The following is a 23,389-nucleotide window of genomic DNA, read 5'->3' on the forward strand; positions in this document are numbered from 1 at the left end:
CAGTCCAAAGACATGCAGGTTAGGTTAACTGGTGACTCTAAATTGAGCGTAGGTGTGAATGTGAGTGTGAATGGTTGTCTGTGTCTATGTGTCAGCCCTGTGATGACCTGGCGACTTGTCCAGGGTGTACCCCGCCTTTCGCCCATAGTCAGCTGGGATAGGCTCCAGCTCGCCTGCGACCTGTAGAAGGATAAAGCGGCTACAGATAATGAGATGAGTCTATTTTCTGTATTATGTGAAATTTCAGTAAAAAAAAAAAATATATATATATATATATATATATATCATCTCATCATCTCTAGCCGCTTTATCCTTCTACAGGGTCGCAGGCAAGCTGGAGCCTATCCCAGCTGACTACGGGCGAAAGGCGGGGTACACCCTGGACAAGTCGCCAGGTCATCACAGGGCTGACACATAGACACAGACACCCATTCACACTCACATTCACACCTACGCTCAATTTAGAGTCACCAGTTAACCTAACCTGCATGTCTTTGGACTGTGGGGGAAACCGGAGCACCCGGAGGAAACCCACGCGGACACGGGGAGAACATGCAAACTCCACACAGAAAGGCCCTCGCCGGCCACGGGGCTCGAACCCGGACCTTCTTGCTGTGAGGCGACAGCGCTAACCACCGTGCCGCCCTATATATCTTATCCATCCCAATGTTCTTGTCAACTCTATTAACACTGTTATAAAACTGCATAAAATCCACAAAGACTTAATAATCGTAAGCATGACACCTGCACTAAGTGATGTCACTTCCTCTGGTGGGACACTTCAGAAGGGCAGTGAGGTGAATGTTTTGTCTCTCATTAATTTGAACAAAATGTTGAGGATTTTACACCAAGAGTAGATTAATATTCATCAAACCTGTTATTGTGATACTGGAGTGAATATCAGTCTTACTCGTTTAAAAAAAAACTATGATTAAAATCCACGAAATTCTGTTTTTATACATGCCGTGTCGTCGCTAGTTTGAGGTTTAGCGTATGGAGTTAAGACACAAAGCGGTGGGGAAAATGTCAACTCTGTTACCGTCGATTCAATTCATGGATTGCCCAGCTCAGCGGTAACAGAGTTGACAATGACTAAGACTTGAAATGTACCCGCAATTATCGAATGGGCCATGTGGTTATAAAAGAATGACACACCGTGCTCATTGTCCATTTATAGCTACATTTAACGTTGGGAACAATCCAAGAAAGGAGTCAGTTCCTGACCTCATGTACATTATAACAGCTACAAATCATCATTCCTGAACCAGCCGTTCTTTTTTTTTTCCCCTCTCTCTCTTTCGACGTGTACCTCTGGGAGTATTTCTACTGGCTATAGAAATAGGATTCGTATTTATTTCAAAAAATCCAATTTAGGCCATGCCAAATTTGGGTTTAAAACTAAATACAGATATCAATATCCTTTATCCTTGCAGATTGGTACTTGAAGGACTGACCTAGAGTATGTAATTGGCTACAATTAAACTGTAAGAAAATTTGTGAAAGGAAATGAGGTGCGGCTTCCTTATAAAATAATAAAGTTTTTAAATGGACGACTGATCATAATTTTCACGCATCACCATGCTCTGGTGCTTTCTGTCCTTCAGCACATTAAAATCAATGGTTTTTGATGAATCCGCCATGTCCTTATGGCCTGTTAATGACTCTCTTTATTGACAGCAGTTCTCTCTAGTCTGTAATGACTGCGTTATGGATTTCATAGATCTTCAGTATTTCAATTTAGAAAAGTGATTTACTGTAGAAACAGGACTGGGAAGTTAATCACTGTGCTGATGAACAGTAATTATGGATAGTTAAACACACACTGTGACACCCTGTGTGTTTAGCATTTTCATCAGTGTGTACAAAAATGCACTGAAGAAGCAAATGATGGTATTGTAGGATGAATAATTGGTGACTCCCTAATCCACTGTATAATGTCCACTTACCAACTAGTTTATTAGGAATAAATCATGTGGCAGCAGTGCAAGGCATAAAATCGTAGAGCTTCGCATCAAACATGGATTAAAAAATGGTTGTTGTTGCCAGATGGGTTAGTTTCGGTATTTCAGAAACAGCTGATCTTCTGGGATTTTCACACACACACATATATACACCAGTCTCTAGAGTTTCCACAGAACTGTGCAAAATAACAAAATAAACATCTTGCACGTTCTGCAGAAAAACACCTTGTTGATAATGGAGGTCAGGGAATGACCAGACTGCTTCAAGCAGGGATGGATCCAGACCGATGCAACCAATGCATGTGCATCGGTCAGAAATATATGTGCACCACTTGGCATTGGTCACGGGGCATTTGTTTACTTTACCACTAGCTGCCTACACGGGCTAAAGCCATGCTCACCCAACAGACCAATGGTTCAAGATCCGACCACCTGTGGTAAGTGGTGATGCTTACCTGACCCAATTACCCGTATTCTCACGATGCTTTGTATAGCGTGACCTGCAACAAAGAATCTAGGTCAAACCAATATAACACCCCAGAAAGAGGTTGAAATTCAAAATTCACCGCGAATAATGGACTGAGCCATGGTCGTATTAGGAATGAGCTGAGCCTGGGCTGTTTCAAAAGGTCTTCGGGAAAGAGAAGTGTCTGGAAAGTTTGGTGGGGCTGCGACTTTTGGTAGTCTGGTTATGAATTTTTAAATCCCTGCATGTGTGTGCAACTGGAGTCAGGGCTCATATTAAAGTTTTCGGTGAGCCGTGCTCACGTAGGGCTTCGGGGGCGAATAGCAGGCTGATCCATGGTTGTAGCAGATTGTGGCTGCCCTCTTCAGAAAGGGCTCTGCGTCCGCTACACCCCTGTGAAACTACATAGCGATCTAGTAAAATTAGTGAAAATATTTCTGCAAATGTACATCTGTCAGATTCCTGGGCTGGATCCGTCCCTGGCTTCCACGCTACAGTATTTCAAATGAACACTGCTTACAACCGAGGTGAGCAGAAAAGCATCTCACAATTCACAACTTAGAGTTAAATAGGCTACATACAGTGGTGTTTCAATGTTTGTGAACCCTTTAGAATCTTCTATATTTCTGCATAAATATGACCTAAAACATCAGATTTTCAGACAAGTCCTAAAAGTAGATAAAGAGAACCCAGTTAAACAAATGAGACAAAAATATTATACTTGGTCATTTATTTATTGAGGAAAATGATCCAATAGTAGGGCAGCATGGTGGAGTAGTGGTTAGCACTGTCGCCTCACAGCAAGAAGGTCCTGGGTTCGAGCCCAGCAGCTGGCAAGGGCCTTTCTGTGTGGAGTTTGCATGTTCTCCCCGTGTCTATGTGGGTTTCCTCCGGGTGCTCCGGTTTCCCCCACAGTCCAAAGACATGCAGGTTAGGTTAACTGGTGACTCTAAATTGACCGTAGGTGTGGGTGTGAATGGTTGTTTGTCTCTATGTGTCAGCCCTGCGATGATCTAGCAACTTGTCCAGGGTGTACCCCACCTCTCACCCATAGTCAGCTGGGATAGGCTCCAGCCTGCGACCCTGTACAGGATAAGCGACTACAGATAATGGATGGATCCAATATTACATATCTGTGAGTGACAAAAGTATGTGAACCTCTAGGATTAGCAGTTAATTTGAAGGTGAAATTAGAGTCAGGTGTTTTCAATCAATGGGATGACAACCAGGTGTGTATCATGTGTACATGGCACGAACAAAGGAGATTTCTGAGGACCTCAGAAAAAGCGTTGTTGATGCTCATCAGGCTGGAAAAGCTTACAAAACCATCTCTAAAGAGTTTGGACTCCACCAATCCACAGTCAGACAGATTGTGTACAAATGGAGGAAATTCAAGACCATTGTTACCCTCCCCAGGAGTGGTCGACCAACAAAGATCACTCCAAGAGCAAGGTGTGTAATAGTCGGCGAGGTCACAAAGGACCCCAGGGTAACTTCTAAGCAACTGAAGGCCTCTCTCATATTAGCTAATGCTAATGTTCATGAGTCCACCATCAGAAGAACACTGAACAACAATGGTATGCATGGCAGGGTTGCAAGGAGAAAGCCACTGCTCTCCAAAAAGAACATTGCTGCTCATGTGCAATTTGCTAAAGACCATGTGGACAAGCAGAAGGCTATTGGAAAAATGTTTTGTGGATGGATGAGACCAAAATAGAGCTTTTTGGTTTAAATGAGAAGCATTAGGCTATGGTTGGTGTTTGTATGTTCCTTGAGGTGATGTGGAATGAAATTCATTGTCCATGTTCATGTTTACCTCATGAGTAGGAGAGTGTTTTGTCATAAAAGAAAAATTACTCACACTAAAGATTCCTAGCTCACACAGATGTCCTTCTAACTAATTCAGTTGTCATGATAATTCAAAATTCACTGAGCAGATCTGTCCATTGCGCTCCTTTAACCCACATGGTCATGTTTCTTTTAGAAGCCTGGGTCTAAAAAAGAGCAGATATTTTTTATTGTGTGACTAGAGTGCATGAGGTTTTTTTTCATGCATGCAGTATTAACTTTATTTCGCTATATAGCTGTCACTGCGGAACTTGATTAAGCCATCACGAGAAACGGAAACGGAATCAAAGGGGAGCGATTAAAATGCTCTAGTGTGGTCAAGATTATGAAACTCTGTGAGAAGAAAAACAAAACAAAAAGGCTTTTATTTGGCAGGAAAGGAAGCGAGACCTTGATTCAATCAACCACGTTCCCTGAGAGTTCGAAGGAAAATCAGATTTCGCCCGTCCCTCCTCCCCGGCCCCTGTCCCGTCGCGAGCATTCTGCCGAGTGAAGAATTATTTGCTAAATTGATTTTTTTAAAGAAGTGTGTGTTGTGCACAAGCTGCACCTTATTACCTTGATACAGATGTACTCAACAAGATCAGGAAGCATCAAACCACACAGATCTTTAGTCAGATTAGCATATTCTTATTAGCGCGGTGTATTCATGTGTCATTGCACAGGTAATGACTTGCTAGTTATCAAACTCAATAGCCACCTGTAGGCCGCAATGTCCATCGAGCCGGTCATGCTGATGGTCAGCACAGACACAGTGCCAGCTCTCCTGCTGCGGGAAATCATGTTGCATTAGATTAGCGTCTGACTGGACAAAGAGGGACGCTCGTAATTACCCATGATGCAGTCGCACATCAGAACTCACACCTGCTCAGAGAGAGCTGGCCAGGGACATTGTCTGCTTGGCATACACACACTCAAACACAAACACACACAATACGACAATACACATTACACCATGAATCAAGTGTTTTATGTGGACACGTGTAACTAATATTAGCATGCCATGACGCAAGTATTTTCATACGTATTCAGAGTTGCAACAAAAAGACAAAATGAGGATCACCAGAATTACGGTACGCACATCAATATATTTTCAGGCCTTTGCTATAAAAAGAGACTTTACCGCTATTCGGTAGTTACACAAACGGGGGTGGAGTTTGAGTGGAAAAAGAGGCGTGTCTCAGTTATGCGCAATCTATCCTTGGACCTTGAGCGCATTTTTCTTGTGTGATATCGACTCAAGTGAAGCGCAGTATTTAGTCCAGTGTCACTATCTGGCAGTTTCCTGTCACACCAATATGTCATCCTGACATATGTTTTAGCTGTAAATCATCTTAAAAAAAACTTCGGAATGCCATTTGAGGTCAATATTTCATACGTAAACATTACGTGACACAACTAATTAATAATATTGTCACTTTGAAGTCTGCAAACTTGAATTTTTAGCAATTTTTTAAAAAAGATGTGCTGGATCAAGTGCTATTCTTTTCTTCAGTCCGTATTTTCTATCCTTTTTTTTTTCTCGTGCTTTAAAGCAACTTCTTTTTTTAGGTGCTCCTAAAGATATCTCTGCCAGCCTTAGAGGCATGTACTATTGTACATGTGTAGTAATTTTTTAAGACGTGTTGTATCACGTGCTATTCTTTTCTTTGGTCCGTATTTTCTATCCCTTTTTTTTGCACTTTAAGGCAAGTTCTTTTTTTTTTTTTTAAGTGCTCCTAAAGATACCTCTGGCAATCTTGGAGGCATGTACTACACCTGTAGTAATATTTTAAGATGTGCTGGATCACGTGCTATTCTTTTCTTCGGTCCGTATTTTCTAGCCCTTATTTTTTTTTTTCATGCTTTAAGGCAAGCTCTTTTTTTCAGTGCTCATAAAGATATCTCCAGCAACCTTGGAGGCACCTGTAGTGATTTTTTTAAAGACGTGCTGGATCATGTGTTATTCTTTTCTTCAGTCTGTATTTTCTCTCCTGATTATTATTATTATTATTATTATTATTATTTTGTGCTTTAAGGCAAGATCTTTTTTAGGTGCTCCTAAAGATATACCTGACAAACATGAAGGCATGTACTACATCTGTAGTAATATTTTAAGACATGCTGGATCACGTGATATTATTTTCTTTGGTCCGTATTTTCTATCCCTTATTATTTTTTTCATGCTTTAAAGCTCATAGGCAACGGTTTTAATTTTACGCACATTTGAAACTTTATATGTTACAAAACCCTCTGTAATTTTCTTCTGGTCCCAAGAAGTATTGTTAATAAGTAATAATTAAAATAAGTTAGTGCGGATCGTGACAAATTTCTGTCGGCTATTTTCGTGACCATTCGGCACGCGATGTCATTTAAGCCAAACAAACCGCTTGAGTTGAGTCCACTTCCGTTTACTTACATTGCCGTTCGGCTTGAGTGCAGACGTGCGTTCAGGAATTTCCAAAGAAAAACCGTGCCTTATTATTGTGCAGTGAACTGTAACAACGGGACCGGTTCAGGAAGAAGTTTTTACCTTTTTCCGAGAGAGGAGAAGAGGCAGAGAGAGTGGATCGGCTTTTTCCAGAAGAGGAGAAGAGGTGGAGCGAGTGGGTTGTGCACGTGAAGCCAGAGGGTTGGCTTTTTCCGAAAGAGGAGATGAGGCGGAGAGAGTGGATTGTGTACGTGAAGCCAGAGGGTTGTTTTTTTCCAGAAGAGGAGAAGAGGTGGAGAGAGTGGATTGTGCACGTGAAACAAAATCAAGCCATCAAAGAAGAAACGGAGCAGCAACGCTCAAGCAAAAAGGAGAAGATTGGAGGTAAACATTTTTACTTTTGCTTGCAATTGACAAGTCAAGAATCCTGAGGGATCCTGTACAATCATTGTGGAAATGAGACAAAGGGATATTTCCTCGCTTAGAGTCGGCTATAAATACAACCCCGATTCCAAAAAAGTTGGGACAAAGTACAAATTGTAAATAAAAACGGAATGCAATAATTTACAAATCTCAAAAACTGATATTGTATTCACAATAGAACATAGACAACATATCAAATGTCGAAAGTGAGACATTTTGAAATTTCCTGCCAAATATTGGCTCATTTGAAATTTCATGACAGCAACACATCTCAAAAAAGTTGGGACAGGGGCAATAAGAGGCTGGAAAAGTTAAAGGTACAAAAAAGGAACAGCTGGAGGACCAAATTGCAACTCATTAGGTCAATTGGCAATAGGTCATTAACATGACTGGGTATAAAAAGAGCATCTTGGAGTGGCAGCGGCTCTCAGAAGTAAAGATGGGAAGAGGATCACCAATCCCCCTAATTCTGCGCCGACAAATAGTGGAGCAATATCAGAAAGGAGTTCGACAGTGTAAAACTGCAAAGAGTTTGAACATATCATCATCTACAGTGCATAATATCATCAAAAGATTCAGAGAATCTGGAAGAATCTCTGTGCGTAAGGGTCAAGGCCGGAAAACCATACTGGGTGCCCGTGATCTTCAGGCCCTTAGAGGGCACTGCATCACATACAGGCATGCTTCTGTATTGGAAATCACAAAATGGGCTCAGGAATATTTCCAGAGAACATTATCTGTGAACACAATTCACTGTGCCATCCGCCGTTGCTAGCTAAAACTCTATAGTTCAAAGAAGAAGCCGTATCTAAACATGATCCAGAAGCGCAGACGTCTTCTCTGGGCCAAGGCTCATTTAAAATGGACTGTGGCAAAGTGGAAAACTGTTCTGTGGTCAGACGAATCAAAATTTGAAGTTCTTTATGGAAATCAGGGACGCCGTCTCATTCGGACTAAAGAGGAGAAGGACGACCCAAGTTGTTATCAGCGCTCACTTCAGAAGCCTGCATCTCTGATGGTATGGGGTTGCATTAGTGCGTGTGGCATGGGCAGCTTACACATCTGGAAAGACACCATCAGTGTTGAAAGGTATATCCAGGTTCTAGAGCAACATATGCTCCCATCCAGACGACGTCTCTTTCAGGGAAGACCTTGCATTTTCCAACATGACAATGCCAAACCACATACTGCATCAATTACAGCATCATGGCTGCGTAGAAGAAGGGTCCGGGTACTGAACTGGCCAGCCTGCAGTCCAGATCTTTCACCCATAGAAAACATTTGGTGCATCATAAAACAGAAGATATGACAAAAAAGTCCTAAGACAGTTGAGCAACTAGAATCCTACATTAGACAAGAATGGGTTAACATTCCTATCCCTAAACTTGAGCAACTTGTCTCCTCAGTCCCCAGACGTTTACAGACTGTTGTAAAGAGAAAAGGGGATGTCTCACAGTGGTAAACATGGCCTTGTCCCAACTTTTTTGAGATGTGTTGTTGTCATGAAATTTAAAATCACCTAATTTTTCTCTTTAAATGATACAATTTCTCAGTTTAAACATTTGATATGTCATCTATGTTCTATTCTGAATAAAATATGGAATTTTGAAACTTCCACATCATTGCATTCCGTTTTTATTTACAATTTGTACTTTGTCCCAACTTTTTTGGAATCGGGGTTGTAGTATAATGCCGTGGATGGCAGGCTAATGTGGCCTACTGGCGCACTGTCAAGTAATCGTTACCTATATCTACTAGGGAGGGCGGTTTAATTATTCTTCAAAAGGGCTCTTATTTTGTATTACAACGAAAGTAAGAATTTATCCTAACTACCAGGATAAATCGTTTGGGCGCGAGTCTTGTTGAGGCCTGGTGTCACCGCGATCAGAGTCGGCCGAGTCGCTGTCCGATTCCGAGGCCGCACGGTCAAACCAGTGAGCCACATTCACCAATTGCTTCGCAACCGCCATAGGGTCATACAGATATGGTTTCACTTCTTGATATTCAATTTGGAGAGTTCCTACTTCAAAATTGCTATCAGACATTTTACACAACCTCTCACGACCAAAGTCCGTACTCGTGTGCTCGGTTCCCAAGTAAACACAGAGCTGCTCCCGGTCTGTTTGCCTTGAATGACGTCACGACGACGGCCCCCTGGTGGTGAAAGTGCGCAGAAGTGAGATGTAAACAAACCTTCGGAAATTGGGCAAACCAGTATATTTTAACCGTTTTATTCAATTTTCGGGTGCAAATTAGACACTAGGAAGGTTGAATTCGCTTTTTGGGTGGTTTTTCTAGACAATAAAGTCAATATTCTACGTTTCACCTCCGACCATTGTCTATGACCTTTAAGGCAAGTTCTTTTTTTTTTTTAAAGTGCTCCTAAAAGATATGTCCAGCAACCTTGGAGTCATGTACTACACCTGTAGTAATTTGCATACTCTGATTGGAGATACTAAAACATGGTCTGAATATCTCATCTCATTATCTGTAGCTGCTTTATCCTTCTACAGGGTCGCAGGCAAGCTGATTACGGGCGAAAGGCGGGGTACACCCTGGACAAGTCGCCAGGTCATCACAGGGCTGACACATAGACACAGACAACCATTCACACTCACATTCACACCTACGCTCAATTTAGAGTCACCAGTTAACCTAACCTGCATGTCTTTGGACTGTGGGGGAAACCGGAGCACCCGGAGGAAACCCACGCGGACACGGGGAGAACATGCAAACTCCGCACAGAAAGGCCCTCGCCGGCCCCGGGGCTCGAACCCAGGACCTTCTTGCTGTGATGTGACAGCGCTAACCACTACACCACCATGCCGCCTGGTCTGAATATATGTAGCTGTATAAATATTTAATGCCCCTAATATGCAGACTCTGAATTAACATATTTTATAAAATTATTGCAATGCCTTGTTCTTCAGTCTAATGCTAGCACAGCTTTTAGCACTGTATCAACTGCTTTTATTAACTCCTAATGCCAGATACTGACTCTGTTCACATGGACACACAGGAGCCGACGGACTACCAACACTACTGTTATTGTTCTTACTGATGTCAGAGAATTATTTGTCAAATTAGTTTTCAAAACAGACGCAATAAAATGTTATAGCTCGCAGACAGAGAGGTTTGTACCCTACTGTATGAGCGTACACACTGAGATGTTACACTGAGGCTTTATTTTAAATCTTTCTCTCTTCCGCAGCGTGTTCTGTGTTCCAGTGACATTTAGATTCCTTTATTCTGAGGCTTTCCTCTTATCCTTCTCGAGTCTGTCACATTCACTCTCACTTTATTGGTGCCTTCGTCTTTATTAGGCACCGCCGATATGATCAGACGTGTCACATCCGACTCTGATCATGTGCAGTAAAAACACCCAGAGACTGTGTGTACATACATCATGACTAGTCTGACTTCTCTCTCTCTCTCTCTCTCTCTCTCTCTCTCTCTCTCATTTTCTACATCCACGTGTCTGTCCTTTAGTGTGTAAAATCTCCAAACCAGCATAATGTTTCCTTGAAATAAAACAAATTTGGACAAAAAGAAACCACATGTCCATCCACTACAATGTATGAAAGTATGCTAGTGTGTAAGTGTGCTAGTATGTACTGTATGTAGTATAATAGTATGCAAGTGTGAGTTAGTTTTACAAACACCTCATGCTTTATCTCAATTAATCACGAAACACTTATGATTGAGCTACTTTCTGGTGCAAAGTATGATAGAACGCTAGCTTACTAGCATAAAGTAAGCGTGCAAGTATGCAAGTTATAAGCTGTGCAAGAACACTAGTGTCCTCGTGTGTTCTAGAAGACTAGAACGCATTCTAGCATAGAAGTATGCAAAGTAAGTTTGCAAATTATAAACCATGCAAGTATGCTTTAATTGATGATTAGTCTGTTTGTGTTGTGGGGTTTGCAAAGGTGCTAGTGTGCAAGTATGCTAATAGGTAACTGTGCAGGTATGAACGCATGCTAATAGTGTTCAAGTATGCCAGAATGCTTAAAAGTATGCTAGCATGGAAGTATGCTATTATGAAGAAGAAGAAACCTTTATTTGTCACATGCACACTTCAAGCACAGCGAACTTAAATTCATCCTCTGTATTTAACCCATCTGAAGCAGTGAACACACACACACACACACACTCAGAGCAGTGAGCAGCCACACTACAGCACCCGGGGAGCAGTCATGGGTTCGGTACCTTGTTCAAGGGCACTTCAGCCCAAGGCCGCCCCATGTTAACCTAATTGCATGTCTTTGGACTGTGGGGGAAACCAGAGGAAACCCACACAGACAACATGCAAACTCCACACAGAAAGGCCCTCGCCAGCCGCTGGGTTCGAACCCCGAACCTTCTTGCTGTGAGGCGACAGTGCTAACCACTACACCACCCTGCCGCCCCTTATAAAAGTTTTCTAGTATGCTACTTAGCATGTATGATAGTATGCAAGTATGCATTACTTGTTGGATGCATACTTGCGATCTGTTTGTGTTGCAAAGTTTGTGAATGTTCAAGTATACTAATGCAAGTTTGCTAGTATGCAAGTGTCCTATTGTGCACAAGTTGTGCACAAGACAGGTTTGTGCATATGCACGCCAATGTGTGGTGTTACTGGCGTAATTATGAACTTATATAAAGTGTCTTAATCGTTTTAGCCTATAAGTGTTGTGAGAATATTTAATGCCATATCGAGAGCTGTGTACTAGGCATGCTAAATCATTATAGGCCTCCTGTCGTGCCACAGCCTCTATCTTCCCCAACAAGCAGCACGGGAGAGCACCTCCTTAGCACACGTTTATTAAGGCGCATTTTTAGTTTGTTTACTGTATGTTATCATACTTTATGACTTTATTTGAAGCCATACTGGAAATGTTGTAAAATAAAGCAAGTAAGAGATAATATTACAAATGCAAGAAGAGCCATTAGCCACCACACCTATTGTTTATTTACAGGGTATTTATTTTTAATTATTTATGATGTATGTAATTGCTCAGTTAAAGTAAATAAAGCATGGTCACCTAGCCTAGTAAACTAGACCCACCCGCCTAGCGGCCAAAAATATTTTTGCCTAGCGAGTGGGTCTAGCCTCGCACCATATAAACAAAAACACCCCGGGCATCAAATCGTGCCCGCCAATCACAACGCAAGGTTTTTGTTTGGATTCTTTGGGCGGGCTTTTGCAGGAGTGACGACAAGGCTGCGCGACGCTGGAGAAAGCACAACAGGAAAGATGGCTACGGGCTAGTGAACAGCGCGCGTTTGACTCCACTTTGGAATCAGTTTTAGAAGAATTAGACTTGGAGTTTTCGTTGAAACATGAGCAGGAAGAGGCTCTCCGCTCATTCCTTTTCAAGAAGGACGTTTTCGCTGTTTTGCCGACCGGCTATGGCAAAAGTCTGATCTACCAGCTGGCTCCGCTCGTAGCCAAAAGGATGGGGCTAGTTTGTGCAGTACGAAGAATTAATAAACAGCTTTGAAACATTACTTTTTGATTGTTTCTTATTTTCCCGTTATTTTAAATTTAAGGGAAATTATTTCACCAAACACCACTAAATAAAAACTCTCAAAAACAGTTTAAGCAAACCCTTGAAAAACACTTGGAAAAAAATGTGTATGTGGTACAGACTCCAAACTTGTGGTCATTATCTCCAAACTTCTTAATATCTAGAACCTGTTTATTAATTAATACGCATTTTGAAAAATTATTTATTTCAAGGCCTCCCCCACTGCTTTCTGTCGCTCTGACTACGTCACAGTCACTGTTGCGCTGATTGGTCAGAGCGTTGGCCTATACGCACAGAGACAGTTTGAAAGACAGCGGTTTGTTCCTCCCACCCCCTTTGGAAATGTCTACGGATCGAGGCCAGACTAAATATTCACATTTAGTCTGGCTTGCCAGGCTAATGGTCACCTGTAATATCAAAGAACTTGAACTTGTGAATAATTAAAAAAAAAAAAAAAGACAGAGAACAATATACTGAGGAGACAGGGTTTCAAAGAGGGCAAGACAGGTAGAGAATATTTGTCAGATAACAGGCCCTGATGAATGCTCTATTACTAATAAGAAACATAGATAAGAAATAAATTAATAAGAAATATATTAATATAGCTTATTTAAGTATGACCAAAATTTTTAAGCCCAACTTTGTGTGCACATTCCCACCTATGGCCAAGGTTCAGCTTTTTGTGTTTCAATACTGTTCAAACTTAATCATTTTAATGTTTCTTGTAGCACATGCACATTTTGCTTACTGTTTAAGCATTTTATTTGTTCTTTTGCTGTTGATATTTTTCCCCATGCCAATCTTCTGCTGAACCCAGTGGTGGGGAAAGCCCTTAAATGCATAATGAATAGTCAGTGAGGGACAATCTTATTTTTTGCAACAGTTATTAAAAACTTAACATTTAGTTTCAATTCAGAAGGTGTTTAGGCTTAGCTGATGAAATATTTTCAAACATGAACTTGCCTTTAAATCTGAAACACAGGTCTATAGGGCTACAGGAACATTGGCAGTCATCTGTAGTTTTCTAGTGTGGGGGCTTTTAAGCCAAAACTTGGTGCTTTTGTTGGCCACAAGCTGAAGGCCTGGCAAGTCAGGGTGTGTAAGAATGTAGGTATGGCACAGCAGGCCACTCCAAAAATCCACCAGAATGCAGGAACATCTACTAAATCCAAAATCTCACCCCCCCCCCCCCCCCCCCCCCCCCCATTGTCCATCTCTAGCTGGATGACCCACAAACAAAACACCAGAATGCAGGGGGACAAGTGAATATCAAACTGAATACAAAATTCCCACTTACTGCATGGTGTGCGGAAAAATTTTGCCGTCGACCCCCCCCCCAAAAAAAAAAAAAATCTCACTCCAAGGAATTTCGAAAAGTTGGCAGCCCTGAGTATTCATATATGTTAATAGTAGGCTAGAAGTCTATTATGCAATTGAGCAACTATGAAGGTATGCTTGTGCTCGTATGCAAGTGTGATAGCATGCATTAATTGGTGGACCATTATGATTGATCTGTTTCTGTTGTAGGGTTTGCATGAATGCTAGTATATGAGGGTGCTATTAGTATGCTAGTATTGAAGTGTGACCTTGGCCTTGCCTGGTCTGTTTCTGTGAGTATATAAGTATGAGTGTGTTCAAGTAACACAACTATGCAAGTTTGGAAGTATGATGGAATACAAGTGACCAGGTTTGCAAATGTGCTAGTATGTGAGTGTGAAAGTATCATTGCATGCAAATATGATGCAGCTTCACAAATATCTTTTTTGCCCTTTTTTGGCTTTGCATTAGAACTTACTGTATACAGGTATGCCTGTAGGCTAGTATGTACTCTAATATGGTAGATTACATACAGTACAAGTGTATTAGTAGGCAAGTATGCTAGTGTGCATAAAATATATACAAGTGTCCTTGTCTTGATCTGCATTATTAGTCTTTTTCTGCTTGTATGTTAGTGTTCAAGTGTGATATGTGAAGCTTGGATCTGTTCTATGATGCTTGTATAAGATTTCAAAGACTCCATCAAGGTCAGAATATATAGTGAATTAACGATGACCGAGATGACCTCGGCATAGAGAAAGGGATGTGACAACATCATCTGCAAAGTCTCGCCAAGTTTCTATCTGTAGGCACTATTTGGCATCTTTCCGCTTCATCAGTAATCACATTACTGCAATGCTTTTTCACATTACTCAGTCATTTCATTACAGTTGATGCTCTTCAGTCAGGAGTGCACCGACTTGCCTGCTATTCTGGTGCAACATTATGACTTGGCCTTTCTTAGTAGAGTCCAGTGATGTTTGTGGTGTTTTCTGTATTGACTTGAACTGGACTTGTCTCTGTCTTGGGCACTTGCTAAATGTGGTCACGGGCTTGACCGAGAGTTTGGAAGAAATAATGTTTGTGTTGTCTTTTCTTTTTGAATGCACCAAGTTCTTTCTTCTAGAAAACTGCCTAATTCTTGGAACAATGCATAAATGAAGCTAACAGCTTGGAAATGGTTTTCAGCCATGATCTTGACTCGATCTCGGCTAGTCCTGGGCTGTATCCGAATACTTAACATGCATTTAATAGGAGTGAAACGGTACCCAGATAATCTACTACACCTCTAGTATGCAAACATGCCCCACTACACTTCTTCCTTGTCCAGCACTATTGCCAGGTCAGGGTCCATGTGGACCCTACTGATCCACATGTCATGGAGCATAGTTTTACACCAGATGCCCTTCCTTCCATAACCCTCCCACTTCTGGGCTTGGGAAACAACCATTCACACCTATGGGCAATTTAACTGTATGTCTTTGGACTGTGGGAGGAAACTGGAGCACCTGGAGGAAACCCACACAGACACGGGGAGAACATGCAAACTCCACACAGAAAGGCCCCCCCACTAGCCATGAAGTTTGAACCTGGAACCTTCCTGCTGTGAGGCAGCAGTGCTAACCACTACACCACCATGCCACCCCACATACTACACAGCACTATACTACACTATACCATTCCATAATTCAGCTGCAGCTTCTGAATAACAGAAGAAGAAGAATTTCCCTGGGGAAAATAGAAAGAAGGTGGTTTTCTGAAATGAAGCCGGTGTTGCAGGGGTGTACAAATGTGTGTGTGTGTATGTGTGTATATATACATATAATTTTTTTTTATTTCCCCAGCATACACATGTATATGTCATATGTGAACATCTGGATCAGGACAGGTAAGATGGCTGCTGGCGGAGTACGTCCAAACTGTGTCCTTACTACTCATTTGCATACTCGTATAACACACTCCAGTTATGGTTGGGTAGTAGGGACTAAACCATTCTTAGGACACACTGAGAATTCAGGTGCAGTCCTGATCTTCGACTTACCCATGGTGATCATGATTACAGCCCTGGTTTGAAACACAGTGAGAGTAATGAGAAACACGTTTGATAAAAACAAGTAGAACTCAACAAGGATGGTGTCAACTAGTGTGTCATGGCCACCAACAAGTTGACTTCATCTTGTCCTTCTGGTTACTTCTGGTCCTTCTGTATGCCAGAAATACCCTTAATACTTCAGAAATACTTCAAATAGGATGTCAGTATGTGCACTCCTGGCCAATACACCAATATTTCATGGATATAAATCCAGCGGACACGGAAGTGCTATGTGATTACGGTTTGCTCCGGAGGCCTGCTCAACCACCGACCCCCACTCCTGCATCCAGCCCACAGTGGCGAGCTATCCCTACCATCACTCTGGCCAACGTACGCTTGCTGGATAACAAGCTGGATTATGTCCGCCTGCTCCGCTCATCTTCTAAGTCTGTGAGTGAGTGTTGTGTCCTCATGTTTGTGGAAACATGGCTTAATGACGGCGTCCCGGACTGTGCCATTCAGCTAACCCGACTAACATGCTACCGGTCAGACAGAGCGCTAGTTGAGGGGGGGAAGACTCGTGGTGGAGGACTCTGTGTTTACATCAGTGATGCCTGGTGCTGCGATGCTGCTGTGGTCTGCAAACACTGCTCACCACTGGTGGAGTTTATAGTTATTAAGTGCCGGCCATTCTACCTGCCGAGGGAATTTACAGCCATATTGCTGGTAGCAATATACATCCCTCCCGGCTCCAATAACAACAGGAGTGAAGCAATGAATGAACTCTATCAGCACATCAGTGAGCAGCAGACAGCCCACCCAGATGCTTTCCTCATCCTGGCTGGGGATTTCAACCATGCAAACCCCAAAAGCGTGTTTCCAAAACTCTATGGACATATCAACTTTCCCACACATGGAAACAATACTCTGGACAATGTTTACACCATGCATAGAGGCGCCTACAAAGCCCTACCCCTACCCCACCTTGGGGCCTCAGATCACTCCACTGTTATGCTAATGCCAGCATACAGGCCACTGGTTAAAGTCACCAAACCAGCTACAAATCAGATACGTGTGTGGCCAGAGGGGTCCTCAGAGGCACTCCAGGACTGTTTTTCTACCACTGACTGGAGCATGTTCAGACAGGCAGCCACCTACAACAACACTACAGATCTCCAGGAGTACATGGAGACCGTCACTGCCTACATGAGGAAGTGCATGGACGATGTTACAGTCACCAGAACCATCTCCATTCAGGCCAATCAGAAGCCATGGCTGACAGGGGAAGTCCACAGGCTCCTGAGGGCTCAGAACGCCGCCTTCAGAACTGGGGACGAGGTGGGCCTGAGGACAGCTAGGGCCAATCTGTCATGAGGCATCAGGGTGGCCAAGAGACAGTATTCCAGGAACATTGCTGTCTACTTCAATGACAGCAGAGACACCAGGAACCTGTGGCGGGGGATTCAGACCATCACAGACTACAAGCCCTTGCCGCAGACCTGTGATAACTCCACCTCACTGCTGAATCAGTTGAACGACTTATTCGCTCGCTTTGAGGCAGACAACAGCACCATGGCACAGAAGACCCCACCACCTCCCGGTGACCAGGTGTTGACGCTGTCCCCAGACAGCGTGAGGAGAGCTCTCAGGACGACAAATGCACGGAAAGCCCCGGGTCCTGATAACATTCCTGGTTGTGTCCTGAGAGACTGTGCCGAGGAGCTCACAGATGTCTTTACAGACATCTTCAACATCTTGTTGAGCCAGGCTGTTGTCCCCACATGCCTCAAATCCACCACCATCATCCCGGTCCCGAAGAAGCCATCTCCCTCCTGCTTCAATGACTACCGCCCTGTCGCACTCACTCCCATCCTCATGAAGTGCTTCGATCGGCTAGTCATGCGGCATATCAAGTCTGCCCCCCTCGCCCTGGACCCTTTCCAGTTTGCATATCAGTCCAACCGTTCGACCGATGACACCATCTTCACTGCCCTCCACTCAGCCCTCACCCACCTGGAGAAAAAAGACTCGTATGTCAGAATGCTGTTCATAGACTTTAGCTCAGCATTCAACACAATCATTCCTCAGCAGCTCATTCATAAACTGGACCAGCTGGGACTCAACACCTCCCTGTGCAACTGGCTGCTGGACTTCCTGATGGGGAGACCACAGGCTGTACGGGTCAGCAGCAACTCCTCCAGCACCATCACATTGATCACGGGGGCCCCCCAAAGATGTGTGCTGAGCCCCCTCCTCTTCACTCTGCTGACCCACAACTGCACACCAACATCCAGCTCTAATCTCTTCATTAAGTTTGCGGATGACATGACTGTGGTGGGTCTCATCAACAATGGCAATGAGACAATCTACAGGAGTGAGGTGAGCCGCTTGGCCATGTGGTGCAAGGACAACAATCTCCGCCTGAATGTGGAGAAGACGAAGGAGATTGTTGTGGACTTCAGGAGAGAGCACACCCAGCATGCTCCACTAACTATCGATGGTGCTGCAGTGGAGAGGGTGAGCAGCAACAAGTTTCTGGGTGTGCACATCTCTGAAGACCTGTCCTGGAGCAACAACACCGCATCACTGGCCAAAAAAGCCCAACAGTGTCTGTACTTCCTCCGCAAACTGAGGAGAGCAAGAGTCCCGGCCCCCATCATGCACACATTCTACAGAGGCACCATCGAGAACATCCTGACCAGCTGCATTACTGTGTGGTATGGCGCCTGCACCGTGTCCTGCTGAAAGACTCTGCAGCGCATTGTGAGAGCAGCTGAGAGGCTCATTGGTGTCTCTCTCCCTTCTCTTATGGATATCTATAACTCCCATCTCACCTGCAAAGCCATCAGGATTGCAAGTGACCCCGCCCACCCATCTCACAGCCTCTTCAGTCTGCTGCCGTCGGGGAGGAGACTGTGGAGTCTCCGGGCCAAAACCAGCAGGCTCAAGGACAGTTTCTTTCACCAGGCGGTCAGGAGGCTCAACTCCCTCCCTGTTCTGCTCCTGCCCCCCTGCCTCCCCTTCAGCATCTGACATGTCACCCTCACAATCTCCCCCCCCAACACACACACACACACACACACACACACACACACACACACACACACACACACACACACACAACGTTCATTTGCACACTGAACTCAGGGACTGCACATTTCACTTTACCTCGCTCATTTTCACTATTCCGCACTACCTCACCTTAACAGCTATTAGTTTATTGTTTATACTGCTTCATGTTTACCTGCTATACCTCAAGTGCACTTGACTGTTTATTTGCTCCAATGTGTGTGTGTGTGTGTGTGTGTGTGTGTGTGTGTGTGTATATATATATATATATATATATATATATATATATATATATATATATATATATATATGAGTGTTTAGTCTATGTCTAGTTCTTATCTAGAGTGTTTATACTGTTTATATTGTTTATTTCAATTATTCTATTTTTATTTATTGCATTGCCTGTTTGCACCATGGGTCAGAGAGACTGAAATTTCATCTTTGCTGTATGTCGAGCATGTATAGCATATCTGACAATAAAGTTGACTTGACTATGTGGTTCTTCCCTAAACTCTTGCCACATTATCGAGAATGTTTTTGTTTGCTGTAGCATTGCAATTTCCCTTCACTGGAACTAAGAATCCAAAACCATGTGCACAAAGCAAACTCCATGAAGAAGAAATTGTTTGAAGGCAAATTTGGAATGAAAGAACTTGAGTATCCTGCACAGAGCCCTAATCTCAACCCCTTTGGGCACCTTTGGGATGAAGTGGAACACCGACTGCACCCCTGGTCTTCTCACTAATGGTCTTGTGGCTGGATGAACACACATCCCTCCAGCCTACAGCTATGCTTCAAAATCTAATCGAAAGCCTTCTCGGAAGAGTGGAGCTCATTATAACAGCAAAGGGGGAACTAGATAGATACTGTGACTAAAGTCACAGTGATTTGCGCTAGCTAACCTGAACAAAATAAATAAAAAACTGATTGAAAAAATCATGAAAATTGACAATTATTTTAGGTCAGGTACCACCCAAACTGATGATCATATCATCAGCTTTTCTTTGGTTAATCAGATATAAGGTATGCCACCAGTCTTGCTGGAGCAGTTGGGGGTTAGGTGCCTCACTCAAGGGCACTTCAGCCAGTCCTGCTGGTCTAGGGAATTGAACCAGCAACCTTTTGGTCCTAAAGCTGCTTCTCTAACCATTAGGCCATGGCTTCCTAACAGAGTTACAACTGATTGAAAGAAAGCCAGTTTTTCATAGATCCTTCCAGTTGGGTGATCCAGATCAGCACCAAAAGTCATAGCAATGTAATTCAGCCTAGAGGTATTCTTCATGTAAAATTTGGTGATTGGTTGAAAACTGAGGGAGAAAAAGTGTCCTAAAAAATGTTAGGAGAATAATAACTTGATAGATATTGTGACTGAAGTCACAGTGATTTGCACTAGCTCTTACAAACTGGAACGTCTGGTCCCTGTACCCTATACATACATCATTCTGGTTCAGTGATCCAGATCAGCACCGAAAGTCATAGCGATGTAATTCAGCCCAGAAGTATTCTTCATGTGAAATTTGGTGATGATTGGTTGAAGACAGGGAGAAATAGCATCCTAAAAACCGTTAGAAGAAGAAGAAAAATAAAGTAGAAAGATCCTGAGTGAGAGTAACAATTTGTGCTACCGCTGCTCACGCAAATTAATAAATCTAGAATGGGACGTTCAACAAGGACATGTGGATATGATAGTCAGGTGTCAATGTACTTTTGGCGATGTAGCGCATCTCGCTAACTCACTAAAATCTCGGATGCACAGACAAGCTGTAAACGTAGTGCTTGCACCACCTTGTGGCTGCAAACCATGAATCTGGTTTACAAGGTAAGCTTGATCACACAAAAAAAATCACACATTAAAAAAATATATATATTGCGTCATGAGTTGAGATAATGACGTCAATCATGTAGAATATAGTCCATTTTTTTAATCACAGGTCTATTAGGAGACAAATCTTCATCATCATCTGTTCTAATTGTCTGTTATACAGGATATTAGTGTGAAGGCGAAGACAGACGTGCTATCTTGGTGCTCGATCCAGCCTTTGCCTCTGCAATTATGATAAAGAAATCTGAAATATCTAAATGCTTCTTATCAAAATGCATTTATAAGTTCTTTCTTTTCCTTCCTCCATTCCTTCCTTCCTTCCTTCCTTCCTTCCTTCCTCTCTTTCTTTAATTCCCTCTGCTGTGTTTGTAGTTGCTGTAAATGTCACCATGTCCACAGTGTGTCCTCCTGTTATTGCTGTTGACCCCATGATCTCATCTCGCTTTGTTGTTCCCTGAAAGCTCCTAACTCTCGTTCGTCTGTGTTCCGTCTCCAGGGAGGAAGCCATGATGTCCACGCACTTTGAGACAGTGGACGATTTGCTGGCGTCATTCGGCCCGGTCAGAGACTGCTCCAAGGACAACGGCGGCTGCAGGAAGAACTTCAAGTGTGTTTCTGACAGACGGCTCGATTCTACAGGCTGCATGGTGAGAAGTCGTGTTAACCCTCCGCTTCTATTCCACTCCGACAATCGAACATCTTCATCCGACTGATTAAGTGTAGATCAAAACACAAAATCAGTGCTTACTTCAATCTTAATTATAATTAAAAAAAAATAAGTGATAATGGATCTCTGAAATCCCTTCTCATGCCTGCTGATCCTTTTCATGACAGATGTGTGCACAGCTGGAAGTGGAAATAGAAGCAGGAAGAAATGAATGAGGATGATTGTTGCAACAACAACAATAATATAACATTGATTCTTCCACGTAGTTGAGCTTTAATGATAAAGTCCAAGTTTAAAAGCTTATATACAACTACATGAATATTATTATTTTTTACTTTTACATATCGGAAGTTCAATGCCTTAAGATCAAGTTTAAAGGTCTGATGACACGAACATGACTCTATGCAATTTCTTAAATAAACTATACAACATGGCAAACATGTTAGATTTCTGTTATAATTACGTGAAAAGAAGCTGTTGTTACGCAAATATCCAACTTTTAATTGCACAGCGCAAGAAAACTGGGTCCGTGGCTCGCGGCTATGCTGTGACGTCAGCGGGAGAACACGCTGCGGTTCACTGGCTGTTCTACTCAATGGAAATGGCGCATGAAAACGCCGGTGAACTCTCTAGTGCTAGCTCTTCCTCTTCTGGGAGTCTAGAATTGTGTTGATCTCTTCCGAATAGAATCTATGATAGCCTACCCTCTTTACCCTTTGCCTCTCGTTGCTAGGCGGCAGTTACATGAAAGCCGCAAGCTTTCACAAGCAAATACATGACTGATATCACGCCGACTTTATGATTACATTTATGATTATCATGTAGAATCTATAGCTCTACGTACCTTTATCTTATGTCGTTTCACAACACATGTTCTGACAGGAGGACTGTCTTTGGATCCGGCATAGCTACTAGTAGACCCCCTCCGGAATACTGGCAGTGTTGCCAGATTGGGATTTTTCCCGCCCAGTTGAGCGGTTTCAAGTGCATTTTGGTGGGTTTTGAACATATTTTGGGCTGGAAAACTTCAGCAGTATCTGATACAGATACTGCTGACGTTTTCCAGCCCAAAATATGTTCAAAACCCACCAAAATGCACTTGAAACCGCTCAACTGGGCGGGAAAAATCCCAATCTGGCAACACTGTGTAGGCACTGCTGATGGTAGTAACACACGTTTGTGCTGAACTGCACACCCAAGAGATTCTTTTAAGCTGGGAAGGGTGTCAAAACAATCCAAATCGAAGTGTTCAGAGCACAGGACAGATGTTGGTGAGGGCTCCCACTTGTCACGAGTGCGCCTGACTTGCTTCACCCACTTCGCATGCAGCTCGGGATCTCTGGGAAACTTGAATAAACTTACCCCATCCTTGTAGGTTTTGGAGCAAAAGCCGGCAACACAACGCAAAGGCATAATAACTAATAACTAATATATATATATATATATATATATATATATATATATATATATATATATATATATATATATATATAAATGTATAATAATAATACTAATAATGACAAACTGAACACCTGTTGCATCAACAATAAACTGGTAAGTTAGGAGGAAGGTTCTTTCGCTGACGTCATATAGCCCCTCCTCCTCCTCCGTCTCCTGGGTGCTGCAGCCCTGTCAAATTTGCCCAAATAGCCACGTTTTTTATCATAACTTGTAAAATAGGCGCCTTCATGAATTAATATATGGATCATCGGGAATTACTTTTTATGTTATAAAACATCGCCAAAGATGTCAAAAACGTGTCATCAGCACTTTAAGTCCCTTAAATAGCAGTATCATGTTTTGTTTTGTTTTGTTTTGTTTTTTTTATTCTTAACAAACCTAAGCATTAATTCGAAAGTAA

At 42.7% G+C, this 23,389-nt stretch overlaps 1 protein-coding gene across 1 annotated transcript in view; it reads left to right on the plus strand.

Annotated features, from left to right (window-relative positions):
- The window catches only part of LOC132875498 (astrotactin-2-like), a 908,673-nt gene that overhangs the window by 565,893 nt on the left and 319,391 nt on the right, over positions 1-23,389 (plus strand). The window contains exon 11 of the mRNA XM_060912306.1: positions 21,358-21,508. Within this exon, the coding sequence (XP_060768289.1) occupies positions 21,358-21,508 (151 nt within the window). The remainder of the gene's footprint in view (positions 1-21,357; positions 21,509-23,389) is intronic.

This window comes from Neoarius graeffei, chromosome 28, assembly GCF_027579695.1.
Source record: "Neoarius graeffei isolate fNeoGra1 chromosome 28, fNeoGra1.pri, whole genome shotgun sequence".
Classification (NCBI taxonomy): domain Eukaryota; kingdom Metazoa; phylum Chordata; class Actinopteri; order Siluriformes; family Ariidae; genus Neoarius; species Neoarius graeffei.